Source organism: Aulonocara stuartgranti (genome assembly GCF_965226115.1).
Source record: "Aulonocara stuartgranti genome assembly, chromosome: 5".
Classification (NCBI taxonomy): Eukaryota; Metazoa; Chordata; class Actinopteri; order Cichliformes; family Cichlidae; genus Aulonocara; species Aulonocara stuartgranti.
Window position 1 is genome coordinate 12,584,025 of NC_138943.1, and position 18,885 is coordinate 12,602,909.

Consider the following 18,885-nt stretch of genomic DNA (forward strand, 5'->3'; position numbering starts at 1 on the left):
CACCATTTGACCTTAGAACTGAAGAAGCTTCTCGGATGAGAGGTGAAACGTCTTCAAGCAACTTAAAGAAGTCCAGACGCTTTTCTTTGCAAGCTCCTTTGATCAGTTTCCACTCCTGTCAGCAAAGAACAGAAACAATTTGAACTGGTTCATCCAAAACTGGAGTAAGATTAGAAATCATTACCTGGTCTAATAAGTCTGGGTTTGAACTGTGAAATTTGAAACATAAGGTCCAATTTTGGTGTGCGCACAACCAGGGGCAGAGCGTGGGGGTGGCTTACTGGGCTTAAGCCCGGGTTGTTTTGTCAGAAGCCCGGGGTCTTTTGGAGTGTAATTTTTTCATAGTTAGATGTCTGGCTGACAACTGTTTAAAACACAAAGTACACACATATTCGAAGCACATAGTGTACACTGTCGGAATTTACGACTGTGCGTGAATCCCCCCTGATATTGGTATGATCCGAGCTCAGGCACTAAGCGACTGAGCGAGAGGGCGGGGCAGCTGCTGCCTGTGAGTGCGCTGTTGGAGAAACGGAGCCAGCCCAGTGTTGCCAACTTAGCGACTTTGTCGCTATATTTAGCGAGTTTTCAGAAAAAAAGACGTGAAAGAGCGTATGGCTTTTACTCTCAACAAGCAGCGGGTGCTGTAACGCAGTCAGTTCTTCTTTTACTCTTATGCTGTTTTGTGGATCACAAGGTTTAAAACTACTTATAAACACACGCACACAAAGTAACTCCACCAGAGTGCCTATTTTGGGTCACTTTTGCCGGTCCAATCCCGGGTAAAGGAGCAGGGTTGGAATTGTGACATTAAAAAAACAATAATTGCTAAAAGAAATTTAATTTGTAGTTCTAAATAAACTCTAAATGCATTTAGGACGTTTTTTACTCACTTTATGTCTCTTCCACGATGTTATTTCTCTCTCCAACAACATAGGTTACAATTAGATTAGCATGACCAATTATGCAAATTAGGCGATGATGTCATTTAGCGACTTCTAGCGACTTTTAGGACAACCAATAGCGATTTTCCTTACTGAGGAGTTGGCAACACTGAGCTAGCCATACTAAGGAGAGCTTAAGTTTGACCAGGTACCAAAGCAAATCATTCGTACCGTACAAATAATGTAAATATGACGGTGTATCACGAAAGATTGATATCAAACTGATCACTTGACCAATATTACGTTACTTGCTCTTCAAGTGAATCAACAAATGGCGAAATGAAAAGCCGAACAAATGCTATTTTTTTAGAGAGTCTTAGCTTACGTGTGTTTATTTCATATTTTCAGTTCTTTTTTTTTTTTTTTTTTTTTTTTTTTCTAAATGACATCAGAAACAGCAGTATGCGACATTACGTGATGGCAGAGCTTCAGTTCATCCTTTGTCATTTTTTTTTTTTTTTTTTTTTTTTAAATAAATAGGACAGGGGGAATGAATGAGAGAAAGAGGGGGAGAGAAAGAAAGAAAACCAAAGGGGAGAAGAGACGGTGAGAAGGGGGGGGAAGAGAGAGAAAAAAAAAAGAACTCCTGGGTCACCTGTATGGAGAAAAAAAAAAACAAACAAAAAAAAACAAACAGAGGAGACAGCAAACAACAAAGAGCAACATAATAATAGCGAAAACAAAGCACCATCACAATAAACTAGCTAGTCATAGATATCAATATTTACTAAATAATAAACAATATTGTGCAGCACGCAAGATAGACAGCGCACAGTGTGCTTTGAGGCAGCAGCCAAGAAAGCTTTAGTCCGCGTCTGTGAATACCCATGTGTGCATACCTGTGTGGATCAGCATGCTTGCATTCCAAAGGTTTCTCCATGTAATGATCTGCTAGGGAGTGTGGGGGGGCCACAGCCCCGTCCTCCAGGGTGTGAAGCGGGTATGGAGGAGATCAAAACTCCAGACATCCAGAGGCCCCCAGAACACAAGAGACCATGGAAGACCAACAGAGGGGCAGCCGCGCCACTGTTCCAGTAAGAGCTGAGGAGAGTCCCAGATGAGGGCTCGCCCAGCAGCCGCGGAGCAGAAGTCAGGGGGAGTTGCAGTGACGCGCCCGTGAGCTCCGCCGGCCCCCAGCTGTGCCTGAGTGACCGAGCCCCAGGCCGAGAGGCCGGGGGCACCCCACCTCCAAAGGGGCCCGAGCGAGCCCCAGGCCCCAGGCCCCGACAAGCGGCCGCCAAGGAGTGAGCCGGTGTGTACCCGGACGCCCACCCCCAGACACAAAGAACCACCAACACACCGACACCTGAGGGAGTCCGCCACCGGCAGGGGAAGTGGTGGTGGGTGGAGATAGGCCTCCAAACCTTGGAGGGCCTGAGGTGTCCCCAGAGAGGTGGCGTCTGATACCCAACCTGACATATAGACACAGACATACAGGCACACACAGACAAAAACATCCATTCCCACCCTCATGCTCTCATATGCACTCACTCCACACTCAACCAACGTGGAGACAGACATAAAGAGACGCTGTACACACAATCACACTCCCCAAGCGTACTCTACAAACCGGGTCTAGGTACCCTTGCCCCTGGAGGGGGGAATTGCACCCAGACCCAGGTGGTGTTACCCTTTTCCCTGCGGTGGGGAGAGGCAGACCACCCCGACTCCGCAGCAGCAGGGAGGCCCCACACCCCAGACCGCAGTCGGACGGCCAACTCCTCCTACTAGCCCTCCCGCTCCAGCAGGCCGCAGAGAATGGGGGTGGGAGAAGACTCCAAACCTCCCTCCACCCGCTCATTGTAGTGTTGATGCATATGTGTTCTAAGGTGCAATTAAAACCCAGGAGGGCATGGAGCTACCTGCCAAGGAGCAGCAGGTAAGCGCATAGTCCCTCCTGCTAGCCCTCAATGACTAAGTGTATTTAAAATTGAGAGGTGGGCAACGACGTCAGGGGTGAGGTGTACACCCTGATGGTAATTTGGACTCCGTGATTGTGCCCACCCCCAAGATCCTATATGTATGTGTAATGAGAGTGTGAATAATGTGAATGTCTAAGTTGTGGGATAAAATTGAGGCAGAGGCAGCCAGAAGGGGACGGGGGGGGGGGGGGGGGGGTAGCCTCCTCTGCACCCTGGTGACATACCCCTACTCCAAGGTCCTGCATGTGTGGGTGGTTGTGGAGGAGCGGGAAGAGGGAGGCAGCTGGAGATGGGGAGGGAAGGAAGGGATGGGCAGGTAACCCCTCCCTGGGGCCAGCTCCCCCGCTGACCCCAGTAGGCACTCCCACCCTTCGCGACCCGCCAGGGAAGGGGGGCCCAGGCCCATCAGACCGGGGCCCCCCCTTCAGTTCTTACCCTCCCCGACTAAATCGGTTTCAGTTATGTACTGAAATATAAGAATGGACATTAGAGGCTTCTTTCAAAGAAAAAACTCAGGTAAATGTTATTTTATATATTATGCTTTGTATGTTGTTCAGTATATTTCTATGCAAAACAAGAGGGATTTCAGTACACAGCAGGATATTTACATTTGTGACCAGATATTTACATACACTTTAGGGAGAAAACATAAAATATTTTTACTGTACAACATCAATTTAGAGTAAACTTTTGTTTTAGATAAATATTGAAATATCTTTTGAATTAGTTAAATGTCAGAATAAAGAGAGACAGAGCTGTCTATTTTTTATCACTTTGATCAAATTTAGGAGTACATATACACTAAGTTTATTGTTAATTAATAAGAAAACTCCAGACGATTCCATTCTGAGCTGAAAAAGCTTCTGATAGGTTAGTAGAGTCCATGTGAGTAAATTGGTGGCACACCTGTGGATGCATATAAGGCAAAACACAGAGCCTGTTTCTTTGAAATGGGAAAATCAAGAGATGTCAACCAAAACACCAGAAAAAGAACTGTGGAGCTCCATAAGTGTGGCTCAATTTTGAATACAATTTGGTGCCATTTGCAATTAAGAAATACAGATAGTTTCTCTCTTTACTCTTAAAGTTAACAAATATGTTTTTTATATTTATCAATCTAAAAAAAATAAACATTTAGTCTGATTTGATGTTACAATTAAAAAAGTGTTTTTATCTGAAGAGTTTGTAAATATCTGGTTTCAACTGTATATTTGATGATTGTCAGCACAAAGAGGGAGAGAGAGGAGCAGAGAGGGAGATGCAGAATGAGGAAAGAACAGAGATGGAACAAGAGCAGGTGAGACACACATGTTAGTCAAATGGTCGTTTGCCAAAAGTATCACCGTATCATAGGTCCTCATGTATCTCATACCTAGTGTTTCTTTTTAGGTTTGCTATTTTTCAAATTCTACATTTATTAAGTTATGCAGGCTTGTTTGCACAACAAGGCTAAATAATTATATAAACTTTTCTCAATCTAAATATTGTACTTTGACAGAATTAAAAAACAAGTGTAGTGCAGGTCTATGATGATTTTTAGTGCTACTATCATCTAGTTCTGATTCTGGTTCTGTCTTGGTTAAGTCCTCAGTAGTCCTGATTTTGAACTGTTGTAGTCCTGTTTTAATTCCGGATCAGTTCTGGGTCTGGTTGAATTGGGGTTTAGTCCTCGTGTCTTGATGCAGCCCCGACTTTGTTCTGCCTTGCTGCTTAATTAAAAAACTAGTTTAAGGTGTCCTGCATATGTGATATATATATATTTTCCCTATATCAGGGGTGCCCAATCCCGGTCCTCGAGAGCTACCGTCCTGCAGCTTTTAGATGCATCCTTGTTCCCACACACCCGAATCAAATGAATGGCTTGTTATCAGGCCTTTGCCAAACACGATGGCATGCTGAAGAGGTAATCAAACCATTTGATTCAGCTGTGTTGGAGTAGGGATGCATCTAAAAGCTGCAGGATAGTAGCTCTTGAGGACTGGGATTGGGCAGCCCTGCCCTATATGAAGTCATTCTTTTTTTAACAAAACTCAAAACAGAGCCAATTAATCTTTCAGTCATTTCTTTTTAACACTGGGAAAAAAATCACTTTACAGTACTGGTTTTAAACATTGTTTCTCACCCCTTTATTTCATGACAAAACAATGACTCTTGGATAGACTGAAGTTTATTTAACTCCCTTTATTGTCTAATCATCTGACACATGGTACAACATACAAACAAGACAGCAACCTCCACCAATCGTACATTCAATACATGTATCAAAAAAAATTAAGATGACTAGCTAAATAGTAAACAAAATTTGGACAAGAATGAGCCTTTTTAATTTCATGTACTAGTTTTAGGAAATTTGCTGATGGGAAAGTTATGAAATCATACTATAACTTTTAAGAGTTCAGCAATTTTAAAATCCAAAATTCATGTACCATCTGTTTGATTATACTTTGATTGTATAGTCCTACTAGCATAATTTAACCCCAGTTAATGTCAATAGAAATATTAAACCTGACAAAAACAACCTGCAAATCATCAGAGAAGCATCATTCTCAGTCAATGTTTTACAAAATATACCATTTCTTAGTAAAAAAATAAAACACTTGGATGCACACCTATGTCCAAAACAATACAATCAAGGTGAGATGAACTTACAACAGATACTGATACTTCTTTTTAAGAATAAAGACGCTCTTAAAAAAAACTGAATACAGTGGTCCCTCGCTATAACGTGGTTTGCTGATTTATTTTATTTTATTTTTTTAACAGCACATTGACAATGGTCTACAGCCAGGACGCAGAACACAATCAATCTTGTGCCGTGTTATATAAATTATATGCACTATGCCTGTACAGAATGCGTTCAGCTTGTCAAATTTACACAAATTGTCGATCGCTTAGAGTGTGACTCTGAAGTGCTGTACAGTATGTTTGTAAGTTTTCTCCCCAACAAACACAACAATGCTGACCAAACGTTTGGTACCGTCAAAGTCAATCACGGGTGCCTTAGGTTTCATTATATAATACTGGACTCATTTTTCTACGAAGGTTTGAATTTTGAGAGAGTTTAAACGAGAGAAAAGTGTATAAATGTTCATGCCTGTCTGAGAAAAGTGTATGAAGTGTGCTGTGAGGGGTTTTACAGACTTAAAACATCTATAATAATTGTAAAAAATAAAGTTGGCTACTTCACGGATTTCACCTATCACAGGTTATTTTTAGAACATATCTCCCGCGATAAACGAGGGACCACTGTACTTCAAAATGAGATGGTAGTTAAAATATAATTTTGATGACATATGCTGGATGACATGAATAAAAATATGAACTACACACTGATGTTAGAGGATGGGTTGCTGTAAATTATTGTATTATTGTAACAACAGTTTGTTCATAACTGTCAATAATACTGTGCTAATAATAAACATCAACGTGAAAAATTGGTGAGTCAGTGTTTATTGATCATGCCCATTTCATCTTTTTAGTCTTTGGTTATAAAATATATACTTAAATAATATATTCTTGCTCTGTTAAGGTATCTACTCATTTTTAAGTGCTGTAAGCTCAAATAAATACATTGGGAAGAAAGAAAAATACATTGGAAGTTAGGAATTTACTGGTCCCAGGCTTGGTTTATGCAAACGAATCAGATAAGACAATTACCCATATACCAAAAATGGTGTCTTAATAGATCCTAACCCCAAAGCAATGCTGTCAAAAATTAAAGTGAAAGTAATAAATAAATTAAAATCAAACCAAAAAAAAGTTAGCAGCATACGTTAAGGATCCTGCAGGTGGCTTAAACACATTCTGGAATAAAAATGATCAGACTAGTAACTCACCCCTCCCCCCCAAAATTGCAAGGTTTATTTGGATTAAAACCAGTGCTAAAAACATGTCTTGAAAATACTGCAGGAGAAAAAAAAAATACACTTGTTGAGCATTTCCTTTTTATTTTTTCTCCCAAATTAATTACTTGGGACTTTATTTGCATTCTGACATATTTTCAGCTATCATCTATCACTACATTTCAATCACAGTTTCATTTCTGCATTTTATCTGTGACTTGATTTCTTAGGCCACTGTATGTTGAAACTCTATCAAGTTTAAAGCAGAAAATTAACCAAGATTTGACTAACTTGGACTAGGCTGTGACCAGGTATGGTTCATCTTCAGCACTGATCATCAATCAAAGTAATAATTCTGCACAAAAACAGCATCAAAGCCTCTGTAAACAGGAGGAAAGTTGTAAATGAGAGCTTTGTCCTCCTCATCAGGACTGGGGTAATGATGGTGGTTTTTCATGGCTGGAGGAGAAAAAGGAGGAAAGAAAAGACAACACAAAGTAGTGGAGTAGTTTAATAATACAGCAAAAAGGCTACTCTCTTTATAAAAAGTGCTGAATGACTGTTATGCATCAGCAATGACTTAAACATAAATGAACCATTTGCTGCATTAATTCACAAATTCCAAAATGTCTTACCACAACAAACATCTCAAATTTAATCACCAAGTTAAAAATGTCAGTGTTTTGCTCTGCATCAGAACTACTGTTTCTAGGCAATAACAGTGTTTGTTGAATGTACTTTTTTTTTTTTATATTAAAAAAATATATTTTTAAACACACAATATGATCAAATGCAATTTCAGTGATGGGATCTAGAAAATCAAATGATTAAAGTTTTAATTTTGAGAGGTATAAAACAAAATATACTGCTCAAAAAAACAAAACAAAGGACACTTTTTAAAATCAGTATTGCATCAAACTACCGACTACCATTTTTGATTTGCTGCAATGAAATTTCGGACTAGCATGCCACATCATTTTTCACTTTTTTCTGTGTGAGAATTCACCCGTTTATAAGTTGATAATTTTAATTTCCATCAAACAATGTAACATCCTTTAATTCCTAACACACGCCATATCAGTATAGCTATTAAACATTTTTCCCCTATTGAGATCTGACATGTTTTCAAAGTTTCTTTAATTTTTGCAGCAGTGCATAAAAGTGGCTGTAAATCGTAAACATGTTTGGGGATCCTCTCAAATTAAAGCCAAATGTCTGTGCTTCAGTGTTATCATGGGATTACCTTGGCCTCCAGTAACACTGTGAGGAATTTTGGAGTCATTTTTAAACAGGATACATCCTTCAATGCAAACATTAAGAAATATGTGGGACTGCTTTCTTCCATTTGCGCAATATCTCTAAAATTAGAAACATCCTATCGCAGAGAAAAACTTGTTCATGCATTTGCTACTTTCAAGCTCGACTACTGTAATTCTTTATTATCAGGATGTCATGAAAACTCCCTGAAAAGCCTTCAGTTAATCAAAATACTGCAGCGAGAGTACTGACAGGGATTGGCAAGAGAACATATTTCTCTTAGATTGGCTTCTCTTCACTGGCTCCCTGTTAAAATCCTTCTTCTCACATACAAGGTCTTGTATAATCATGCCCCATCTTATCTTAAAGACCTTATAGTACAATATCCCCCCAGTAAAGCACTTCCCTCTCAGTCTGCAGGCTTACTTATGGTTCCTAGGATATTTAAAAGCAGAATGGGAGGTACAGCCTTCAGCTTTCAGGCCCCTCTTCTGTCTCAACCAGCTCCCAGCTTGAATTTGGGAGATAGACACCCTCTCTACTTTTAAGATTAGGGTTAAAACTTTCTTTTTTGACAACGCTTATAGTTAGCGCTGGATGAGGTGACCCTGAAGCTACCCTTAGTTGTGCTGCAATAAGACCTAGGCTTGATGCACAGAGCATTTCTCCTTCTCTCACCCCTTTTTCATTCACCATGTGTTTATACACCACTCTGCATTTAATTATTAGTTATTATTATTATTCTCTGGCTTTCTTCCAAAGCATGTTTTTTTGTCTTGTCTCCCTCCACTCACCCCCAACGGTGTGGCAGATGACTGAGCCTAGTTCTGCCAGTGGTTTCTTCCTGTTAAAAGGGGAGTTTTTCCTTCCCGCTGTTGCCAAAGTGCTTGCTCATAGGGGGGGGTTGTCTGATTGTTAGGTTTCTCTCCATTATTGTCTTTACCTTACAATATTACAGCAAGTTCCTTGGGGAAACTCTAGTTGTGATTTTGTGCTGTATACTTTAAATAAAATTGAATTGAATCAAATCCTGATTATTTCATTTTCAAGTCTACTATAGTGATGTGTAGAGGCCAAATTATTAAAAACAAAATACGTGATTGTCCTAATATCTACAGGCTGGACTTGGATTGGACAGACTTTGTGTTACCTTCAGAAACAAAGAAGCTGGCAGTGTAGAAGCTGGCCCTTACAGCGGAAACAGAATGAATCATTCCTGGCTTATCTACCCACTCAAAAGGACTTTTCTCTGGATGCCATTGCACAGCATAAAATGGGTAATGGTTGGCTGAAAACAAGAGACATTATTAATATTGTTATTTCAAATCATTGTCATCAGCACAAACTTTTAAAAAATAGGTTCATCAACACAAAATATGTCACAGCAAATTTAATTCCAATGTTGTTTCCCTAAAAACAAGTTACGGCAGTGGTTCCCCAGCTTTTTTTGCTAGCTAGGCCCCCCTGTTTTACAAGAATATCTGCCCACCCCACAGCTCTGCGCCCCCCCACTTTGGAAACCACTGAATCATGGAGTGATCAATTATATTTAAAACAAGAAAAATATGAGTGACTGTCATCAGAGAGTTTTCCTGTTGGACTGATCCAAGGTTTCGAGTTGTACAGTGGTGCTGCCATCTGGTGGATAGTTATGCCAAATTTCATGCTGACCTCAAATTCAGATAATTTTTTTTGTGTGTTTAAGACAGCAGAATAGAATCCATTATGTAATGAATGGCATGGAAACTACAGGGTAGTTAATACATGTTACCTTCCATAGTAGAGATGAATTCTTTCTTTCCATCACTGTTAGTGGACAGGATCTTGTAAAACCTCCTGAGTTTGGCATTTCGACTGTAATTCTGTAAATGGAATGGTAAATGATAAATGGATTGGTTCTTATATAGTGCTTTTCTACTCTGAGCACTCAAAGCGCTGTATACAACTTGCCTCATTCACACAACCATTTTTTTTTAAATATCCTTTCTACGCAAGTGCTTTCCATCTAACATTCACATGCATTCATACTTAAGTGAATGCATCAGAGAGCAACTTGGAGTTAGTATCTTGCCCAAGGATATGTGGCACGCAAACTGGAGCAGACGTGGAGGTTAGTAGGTGACCTGCTCTACCACCTGAGGTACAGCCACCCTAAGTGGTTCAAAAACACCAATTATATATTAATAGATGCATTTCATAATAAAATAATGTTTTTTTTAATATTTTATCATTCACAATCTACTGTTTGAATATTTTACTGTATACAGTAACCATTTACTTTCTCCCGTTTGGCTACAGCAGGCAATGAGGTGTGTTTAGGGTGACTTTGTTAATTTGAGTTTCAATGAAACTGCCATATACAGGCATTTGTTTCTACACCTTTATTTTGTTTGGGTTTACTGTGATAACCATCATGCAACATGTTTACAATAATACAGTTAAGTTATTTAATTTCACTTAATGTGTGTTAAAATCTTAGTATTATCTTTTATGTTTAAGAAACGGTGATGTTGCTGAATTGCTTTTGTTTGGTTAGTTCTCACGATGATGACGACGCTGAGTGATCCTGTCACTGAACGCTGAATAAATCATCTGTAAACAAGAACTTGTCCGTGTGGTGGCTGACAGGAGCAACAATATCTGTCCACTTTTAGACTTGTTGAAAGACAAATGTGGAGCCTCATTCTGGACCTTCTGCAGACCTTTCATGTGCGTGTTTGCAATTTATTTCTAACAACACCAAAATTTGAGATACAAGCCAATAATTTATTTGGTCAAAAGAAGCGCAATTAGAGCACATGTTCAATCTCCATTTATATAAATTATATGTACAATGTGGAAGATGATAATTTTCTTAACGGCACACATTCATGGAAGAAAAGCTTACATTTCAGCTCCTTTGTTGCTGAGGTGCACTGTCATGTTAGTATGCTAAAGTAGAAAACTAAACATAGTTTATGCTTATGTTTACTTTCCACCCATAAGTACTTCACCAGAAATTTGTAGTAATATCCAATTTCCCTGGGTAATTTTGGACAGTTTTCAGGACAGTTTTCAAAGGTGTTTCAGGTGTTTCTTGGTTTAAGTACGATGGTACTTATGAGACTGTATTTTAAAAGAAAACCCCCCCAAAAAAAACAAAAAAACAAAAACAAAAAAAAAACAAGGAAAAAAAACAGATCCCTTGCAACCTGTTCTACTTCCATTAACAGATTGGTATATAATAAACATTTTAAAAGTTTCAGAAAAAATAAATAAAACAAAAACTTCACCTATGACAGGAAGAAAAGAAAAAAAAGAAGAAGCAGAAATTACCTGCATGGACAGACTCCAACTGTGGAAGTTTGCAGTGATGTTTTCACTAGCCAAAGACCGCAGCAAATCTTTGGGAAAATTCCGGAATAATCGGCTAGATGGGGCCACTAGCGGATGGATACAGATTTGTGTCACAGAGAATGACAAGGAGTATATTTTCATGGAATAAATATATAAAAATATGCTAATTTGAATGACTCTGAAAGAATGTAAGCCAACTTGTATCTAACCTGACAAAATAACCAAATGGAATAACAGAAAGTAACAGAAAAACCTGATGTGAGTGTCAGAGGTAGAGCCACAGCCTTAGTATCAGTAAGCGTGAGGAGGTTTTTGTTGGCAGTCAGGACAGTGAGCTGCTGGAAGCCCTGGCAGGTTCCCCAAATAGGGAAGTAGTCTCCAGCATCATTGCCCTGCAGGACCAAGGAGTGAATAAAGACAAGGTACCAATACATGAAGGCAATGGCCATTATTTTTAAGCCTAAATCTTTAGATAGCTCTAAAGATTTAGATATATAAAAAAAAATCTCAGGGTCGTCAGTCCTGATAGACAGTTAAACAAATCAAAACCCATACCTTCAGAGCCAAGTTGTAAAAGATCTTGGCAGCTCGACTGAACTGTGACGTCTGAAGATCTACATCTCCACCTGGCAACAACAACCTGAGGAGCCACAATTTAGACAAATAAGCTAGGAGGTGCTTCAATGGAATTGTGTCTACCTTTTCAAATTTGTGTAAAAGCAATAAGTACAATGCCTTCAAGTGTAACTCTTAATATCTCATGTGTTAAAATTACAACCAGTAAGCATATAGAAATGTTAAAGCCAGACATTATAGATACTAGAACAAAGGTCTGAATAACTTCTAACGAAACTGGATGGATGCAACTGATGTGCAGCAGTGAGAAAAAATGTATGGTGTGCAGTTAAATCATGCCTTTTGAACATACAGCTAAGCTTCATATTTCTGTCTATTTCATTAGAATATACTTTTCATTCACCAAATCACATGCCAATAGAAAACGAGTCATTATCATGAAAACTAACTTGAGGTTCAGTGACTGTCAGGTTTGCCAACAACCTGTTCTCTATCATGCTTAGACTCTCTAACCTACATATGATGTGTGTAACAAGGGAAAGATCCCCACAGCGCAGCTGATGTGTGTGTACTTGTTAAGGCACAGCACATGTGGTGGTCTAATAACATGAATTGACATTGTAGCGATTAAAGCACTATGTGCCTGTAGCGTCTTTGGTTAACCTTGAGTGTAATATCTTTCTAAGCGGCCTGGAGTCAGAAAGATATTCTCTCCACTCAGAGAACCTTGGTTACAAGGTAATCAACCAATCTACAACCTAAGCCTTGACCACCCTCTGAAGCTTATGAGCCAATCCAATAACCTATGTTGCTGCAATATAACATAAAGAAAGCTTGCAGTACAAATTAAGTGTAAATAAAGACAATATCTGTTTAAGACCTATGATTACACCTTATTCGAACTACAACAAAATGCGTTCAATATGAAAGACAACGGTCAACTTACCCGTTTATTGAGTTAAATATCTTGGCGTACTCTTCTTCTGTGCGATTGATTCTGTTAAAAAAAGAAAAAAGAAAAAAGAAAAAAAAAGAAAACAAGCAAATGTAAGAAGTAAAATCCTTGCCTATGAAGGAAAATCAAATTAGTTATTAATCACATTTGAGGAACACTACTCTTATGAGACAAGTCATTTTGTCAGGTTTAAAATTATAGATTTAAAAAAAAAAAAAAAAAAAAAAAAAAAAAAAACCCACACACACACACACACACACACATAAAAAGCAAACCTGAAAAATAAAGAAACGTTAGAGAAGAATCTCCAATCCCAATTCACTCCATAAACATTTGAAGAATTACACATTTTGTTTTCTAGAATTTTGCCTGTACATACCATGATGATAGATTTTAAATTAAATACTCAAGATAAAAACACAACACAGACTTTTTGGCTTAAATGCCTAGGAATTATAGCTATATTTATATATCCTGATCAGGCATAACATTAAGACCAACTGTGTAATTGTGTTGCCCCCCCCTTTTGCTGTCAAAAGAGCCTAGACTCAACGAAGCATGGACTCAACTCCTGAAGGTGTGCTATATCTGGCACCAAGATGTTAGTAACAAGTCCTGTTAAGTCCTGTAAGTTGGAGGCTGGGGCTCCCTGGATTGGATTTGTTTGTCTAGTTTGTCCCACAGCTGCTTTATTGAATTTAGATGTGGGGAATTTGAAGACCCGGTCAGTATCTCAAAGTCATTGTTGTGCTCCTCAAACCATTCCTGAACCATTTTTGTTTCGTGACAGTGCGCATTATCTTGGTGAAAAAGTTAATAGCTATCAGGGAATACAGTTTCCATCAAAGGGTCTACATGGTCTGTAACAATCCAAATTTATTTATAAAGCACTTTAAAATACTTAGCACAGGACCAAAGGGCTGTACAGTAAATAACTTAAACAATGCAATGTTAACAATGCTTAGGTAGTTGGTATGTTCCCAAGTAGCATCCACATGGACCCAAGATTTCCCAGCAGAATATCACCCAAAGCATCACACTGCCTCGGCCAGCTTGTTTAATATGCTTTTGGGCCTTTCGTTGACACGTAAGCGGTATTTTGGATCACTGAAAACTGAGATTCTTAAAAACTCCTGCCAGGGTGGAGTTTTCAAAAAGTCACTTTTTGCATTTATCTGTGGACGAGGAAAACGGAGACTTAGTCACGCAACGTCAAATGTGTGCGCCTTTTTTGACGACATGCTGTGCGCCACATTATTATTTATGTGAGATGCATTTCTACAATGGCAGATAAAGACAAAAATACTGTTGCTGTTACTATCTGTAGTTTTTACAGGCTTACATATACACACGCAATTTTTTGAAACTGCACGTGTGGACGGGTTTTTATTTAATTTTTTTAACGAAAATGGAAAATCTCTCTTTTTCAAAAATACCCATGTACGGGTGGACGCAGCCTTAAATAACAGAAAACAAAACCATCTTTATGGTGTAATTATTTTACATGTAGTTATTTTTCTTTTTTTAACTGTGTAAGAATATTCAACGTGCCTGTCTGTGCAAAATGAGTTTAAAAACAAACAACTGTGGGATACTGTTTGTCCGTGATTTATACACGGGGAACAATTTGTGGCAGGATCAGCCTGACATTATTTGTATCCCACTGTAACTTTACTGTATAAAGAGCTAACATCTCCAATATTTCAGGAGTAGTTAATCATTACAACAAGTGTTTGTGAACTAAGAATCATGAATGTGGGATACTGTTTGTCCGTGAAACACGGATACCTACCTTGGCACCACCGTTGTGCAGCTGAAGCCAAAGGCAAGATATGCTTCATCATATTTTCTAGTCTTTGGCTTGAAAGGAAGTTGGTTTGGAAGCATATTTGGCGGTGCTTCATCTTCTGCTTTGTGTTTGTGTGGGAACCCTGTCAAAAACCTGTGCATTACACTAGCAGTGTCCAAGCATTCTTTTTTCATTTTTTTTTATCCATACCATGCCCCCCACTTCGGGAATCACTGCCCTAGCAGGTGCCATAATGAAGAGATAATCAATCTTATTTACTTATGTTAGTGGTCATAATATTATGTCTGATTGGTATGTAGTCTACAACCAAGAGATGCTTTCATAAAAGTAAGTACAGAGTGTTTAAAACATGGTGCAAACCACTGGTTACACCGAAGAACGAAAAGGCCAGGTGAGAAAACATTAAAAAAAAAAAAAAAAAAAAAAAAAAGTTTGGCCATGTTCTGCACTACAATTCTTTAAACAGATATTCTCTCTCTTTGCAAAATATTGCAAAAGCAACCCAGATGTATCATGAGGCAAAAAAACTGGGATACTCTTCAATGACCTGGTCAGTCACCTGTCAGCCCAACAGAGCATACCTTTAAGTTACTGCAGACAAACTCAAGGCAGAGAGAGCCACCAATTCCTCTGACATCGTCTTATTAATCGTTAGCTTACTATGCAAACATGACAAGTGAAATCTCCCGCAGCAAGCTTAAACGTGTGAGAGGTTGATCGCAGAGAATCGCTGAGCTTATGTGAGTGCGTGTGTAAAAGCAGCAGGATATATATTTGACTACGATGACCTGGATGACTGAGAACCTTCACAGACAGATATATATTTTATATATAAGACCAAGAGCCAAATAAGACAGGTCAGGGTGAAGAAGTGACAGCCAAAGAAAAGCTTAACACAAAACGGAGAAGTTATGACAAATCAGACTATAAGGCAAAAAGAAAGTGCAGCTTTATGGTTTCATGGACAAAAGAATTTCTGTGGCTGCGATATGACGAGCTAAATAACCAGGGCTGCACATAAGTGGTCCGCAGGTGCGCATTCGCTGTCAAAATAAAAAACACGCACAAGGGTTAGGGTTAAATTTAAAAACTGTACTTTTGAGTTAAAATATATATTTATAATTTTAATAAATGACAAATATCGAACCGTGACACCAAAGTATCGAACCGAACCGTGAATTTCGTGTATCGTTGCACCCCTAAAAAAAAAAAAAAAAAAAAAAAAAAATTATATATATATATATATATACACATATACATATATATATATATATATATATATACATATATATATATATACATACATACATACATACATATATATACATATATATATATATATATATATATATATATACACATATACATATATATATATATATATATATATATATACATATATATATATATACATACATACATACATACATATATATACATATATATATATATATATATATACATATATACATATATATATATATATATATATATATATATACATACACATACATACATACACACACACATATATATATAGCCTGCTAGCACGCGTGCCACTAATACCATAGACACAATAATTAATATTTTGAATTACTTCTACCACCCCATTTAAAGGAATCTTGTCTTTTGGCATAATGTCGTTCGCATTCCAAAGGTACCACCATTTCAATTTTGATTAACAGCTAAATCATGAACATTCATGATGTGTTATAATCCAAACAAGGTGGAATATCGTTATCAGTAAAAAGAAAAGTATGATGAGGTACTAAACATATGATGTGCACTAAGTGGCATGTGGCTCAAACAGTACTGAGATTATTGCAATGAATTGAGTCAGAGCCAATTTCTTAATCACCCGAAACATTTGTTTTGTACAGACAATTAGTCAGAAAAAAAACACTTATTAAAAAACATATACAATTAAATGACTACTGTGTAAAACAATAAGTTGTCTGGTCGAGTAATGAATTTTCGTTTTGTATGCAAATCATATGTGAATTGTATGAGTGCTTCAAGGGGTGCTGAAAGAGACAGAGTAAATGCATATAAGAAATACACAGCAAACACATAGAGGTCATGAAGGGACCTGATGACCACAGGTTGGTCTTGGTGCACACAAGTATTATTAAGGATAATTTCCTTAAACTCATCTAACTTTCTTACCGAATAGGTACAACCCTGGCCCCAGCAGCCTCTAGGTATTTGACATAGGAGGCAGCTATGTAAGAAGACCCACGAGCAAACTGGTCCCATGGAAGGTTTTCCTGTGCCAACACACCTAGCAAGAACATAAGACACATGATATAGCAGATATTACGAGAAAGAACTCAAACAGTTAAAGTGAAAATGTTGTTTAACCATGGTTAAAGTTAAAAAGTTCACTGAAAAGGACAGATTTAGACAGGACTGTCATACTAAAAATGCCTAAAAAATTAAAATAAAACAACCCACCAAGGAGTCACTTTTCCTAAATTCTTTTCTGTGTACATAGTTGAAAGTGAACAAAGTAACAAATTTTGCATAGTATGATTTTTCATTCTGGGCTATCCTTTTTAAAAGAACACACTTTGAGTATTGTAAAATTAGATTAATATGGCCTTTATCAAAAACAACCAATTCAGTTACTAATGAAGTGAGATAATCTAATGAGTAAGCAGAACAATACTATTAAACTATAAATTAAAAGAAGAAAAGAGAGAAGCTAAGGGGTGGAAGTGAAAGCAGTGGGAGCAGCAGTCAACAGTTCGTTGAGACCTCAAATTCATTTCTTTTTGGGCACAGATATTCAAATGCCCCTGTGAACGCCAGCTGTTGGTTATCTTCTTTATCTGAACATCGCTCAAATTTATCTGTGAATCGTGATATGATTTTATTCTTTCAAATGTAGCCAAAGCTGAAGTTATTGTTAGACTTAAAATCTTGTGTCTATCCAGCTACTTCCTCTAATTGAAATCTCAGTTGAATTGGATTTAGCAATGAAACAGGTTGGGTGCATTACAGCAAAATTAGGTTCTCCGGCAAAGTGCAACATTAAAACTTGTTGATCCAATACATAGCATAGCCTCAATTAAAGGACAGGTCAAAAATACGTCCCAAGTGGGGTTAAAAGCAATAGGTTAAATATAATCTATTTTCTTATCGTTATTGATAGCATTAACACCATTAAACTTAAGAATGAACAACATATAATGAAAATGTGACTTGCACTGATTTTTCCCCCAAATATTGGACCATGGCAATAAACACAAAGCAGACATCTTGAGAAGACAACCAAAAGTCTATGATCAAAAACATAATATCTCAATATAACAGCGCGTAAACCAATCCACAGGGAAGACATCCCCTTCCTCACTCACCCCCCAATCCGTGTAACACACCTTTTCTCGAACGTTCCAGACGAGAATTACATAAGACCCTTCAACTATCCACGTGTATAAACGACTTCTACGGGGACCAGTACTTACTAAATACAACCGTTCATGTGACCAAATCTTACCGATAATTGGTCGGTAATTGAGCTGCTGGCGGGTTCTTCCTACAGCACACAGAGCGGGTGAGAACCAGAGGCAGGCGGTCAGCACCGCGAAGATTGCTGCAGCTGTTCGAGGCATTCAAAACACCGCGCACAATTCCTAAAACAAAACCGCTGGAGGGGGCAATCAATGTCAGCTGGATTGCAGGCTGGAAATGAAAGATTACAAAAGTTTGTTGCTGTTTTGCCTGTTAAAATAACAAACAGCTGACAAAAAGGTTAAAGCGTTCATTAAAATGAGCAAAATTACAATGAAGCAATCCCAGAAATGATGCCGTCCTCCGGGTGCTGATGCTGTGCTCCAGGAGGTCGTCCGGCTTCTCTCGCAGTCCTCCTACTTTCCTCGGTCTGTATTCTGAGGTGTTCCGACTATCAAGTCAGTCACGTGTGGCACTCGCCTGCAAAAAGCAACGTCATCCTGAGTAGCCTCCTCCTTTCTGGTGCGTCCCCATTAAAAAGACAGAGATAGCGCGATCAGACGGCATCGTCAGACTCCTCCTCTACACAGGTACAGCTAAATACTGGGCGTTTGGGTTTTAACAAAGAGAAACACTGAGCATGTATGAGTCAGCTAAGACAAAATAGATTGCAGAATAACAGAGATGATTATAATTAAATGCAAAGTCGCCCGAAAGCATGTGGAAGTGTGACCCACAATGCAATTCCAGAAAAAAGGCAGAGGAAAACGTTTGGGAGAAATAATAAGAG

At 38.3% G+C, this 18,885-nt stretch overlaps 1 protein-coding gene and 1 long non-coding RNA gene across 3 annotated transcripts; one reads left to right on the forward strand and one right to left on the reverse strand.

Annotated features, from left to right (window-relative positions):
* The first annotated feature begins 476 nt into the window (after positions 1-476).
* Positions 477-1,442, forward strand: LOC309707246. The gene is made up of 2 exons (XR_014276966.1): positions 477-547; positions 1,084-1,442. It is a non-coding gene; the product is annotated as an uncharacterized lncRNA (long non-coding RNA).
* Positions 1,443-5,566: 4,124 nt separating this feature from the next.
* Positions 5,567-18,605, reverse strand: LOC309707239 (gamma-glutamyl hydrolase). Of its 2 annotated transcripts, none has more exons than XM_082534439.1 (10): positions 18,428-18,605; positions 18,142-18,291; positions 16,809-16,923; positions 12,824-12,874; positions 11,857-11,941; positions 11,555-11,693; positions 11,281-11,387; positions 9,737-9,827; positions 9,116-9,253; positions 5,567-7,167 (listed from the first exon to the last, which is right to left on the reverse strand). In XM_082534439.1, the coding sequence occupies exons 2-10, from the start codon at positions 18,254-18,256 to the stop codon at positions 7,046-7,048; spliced, it is 963 nt and encodes a 320-aa protein (XP_082390565.1). In that variant the 5' UTR covers positions 18,257-18,291; positions 18,428-18,605; the 3' UTR covers positions 5,567-7,045. The 2 variants fall into 2 exon arrangements, with proteins under 2 accessions (XP_082390565.1, XP_082390564.1); XM_082534438.1 differs by having other exon boundaries at positions 18,142-18,326; positions 18,428-18,601.
* Between the last annotated feature and the right edge of the window lie 280 nt (positions 18,606-18,885).

Bases quoted from the DNA above. Each gene is read 5' to 3' on its own strand.
- LOC309707239 (XM_082534439.1), bottom strand. From the start codon at position 18,256: ATGCCTCGAACAGCTGCAGCAATCTTCGCGGTGCTGACCGCCTGCCTC. The intron at 16,924-18,141 runs GTAAGATTTGGT...TGTTCTTGCTAG, and splicing joins CAATTACCGACCAATTATCG to GTGTGTTGGCACAGGAAAAC. The intron at 11,694-11,856 runs GTATGGGTTTTG...TTGGTCCTGCAG, and splicing joins TTTACAACTTGGCTCTGAAG to GGCAATGATGCTGGAGACTA.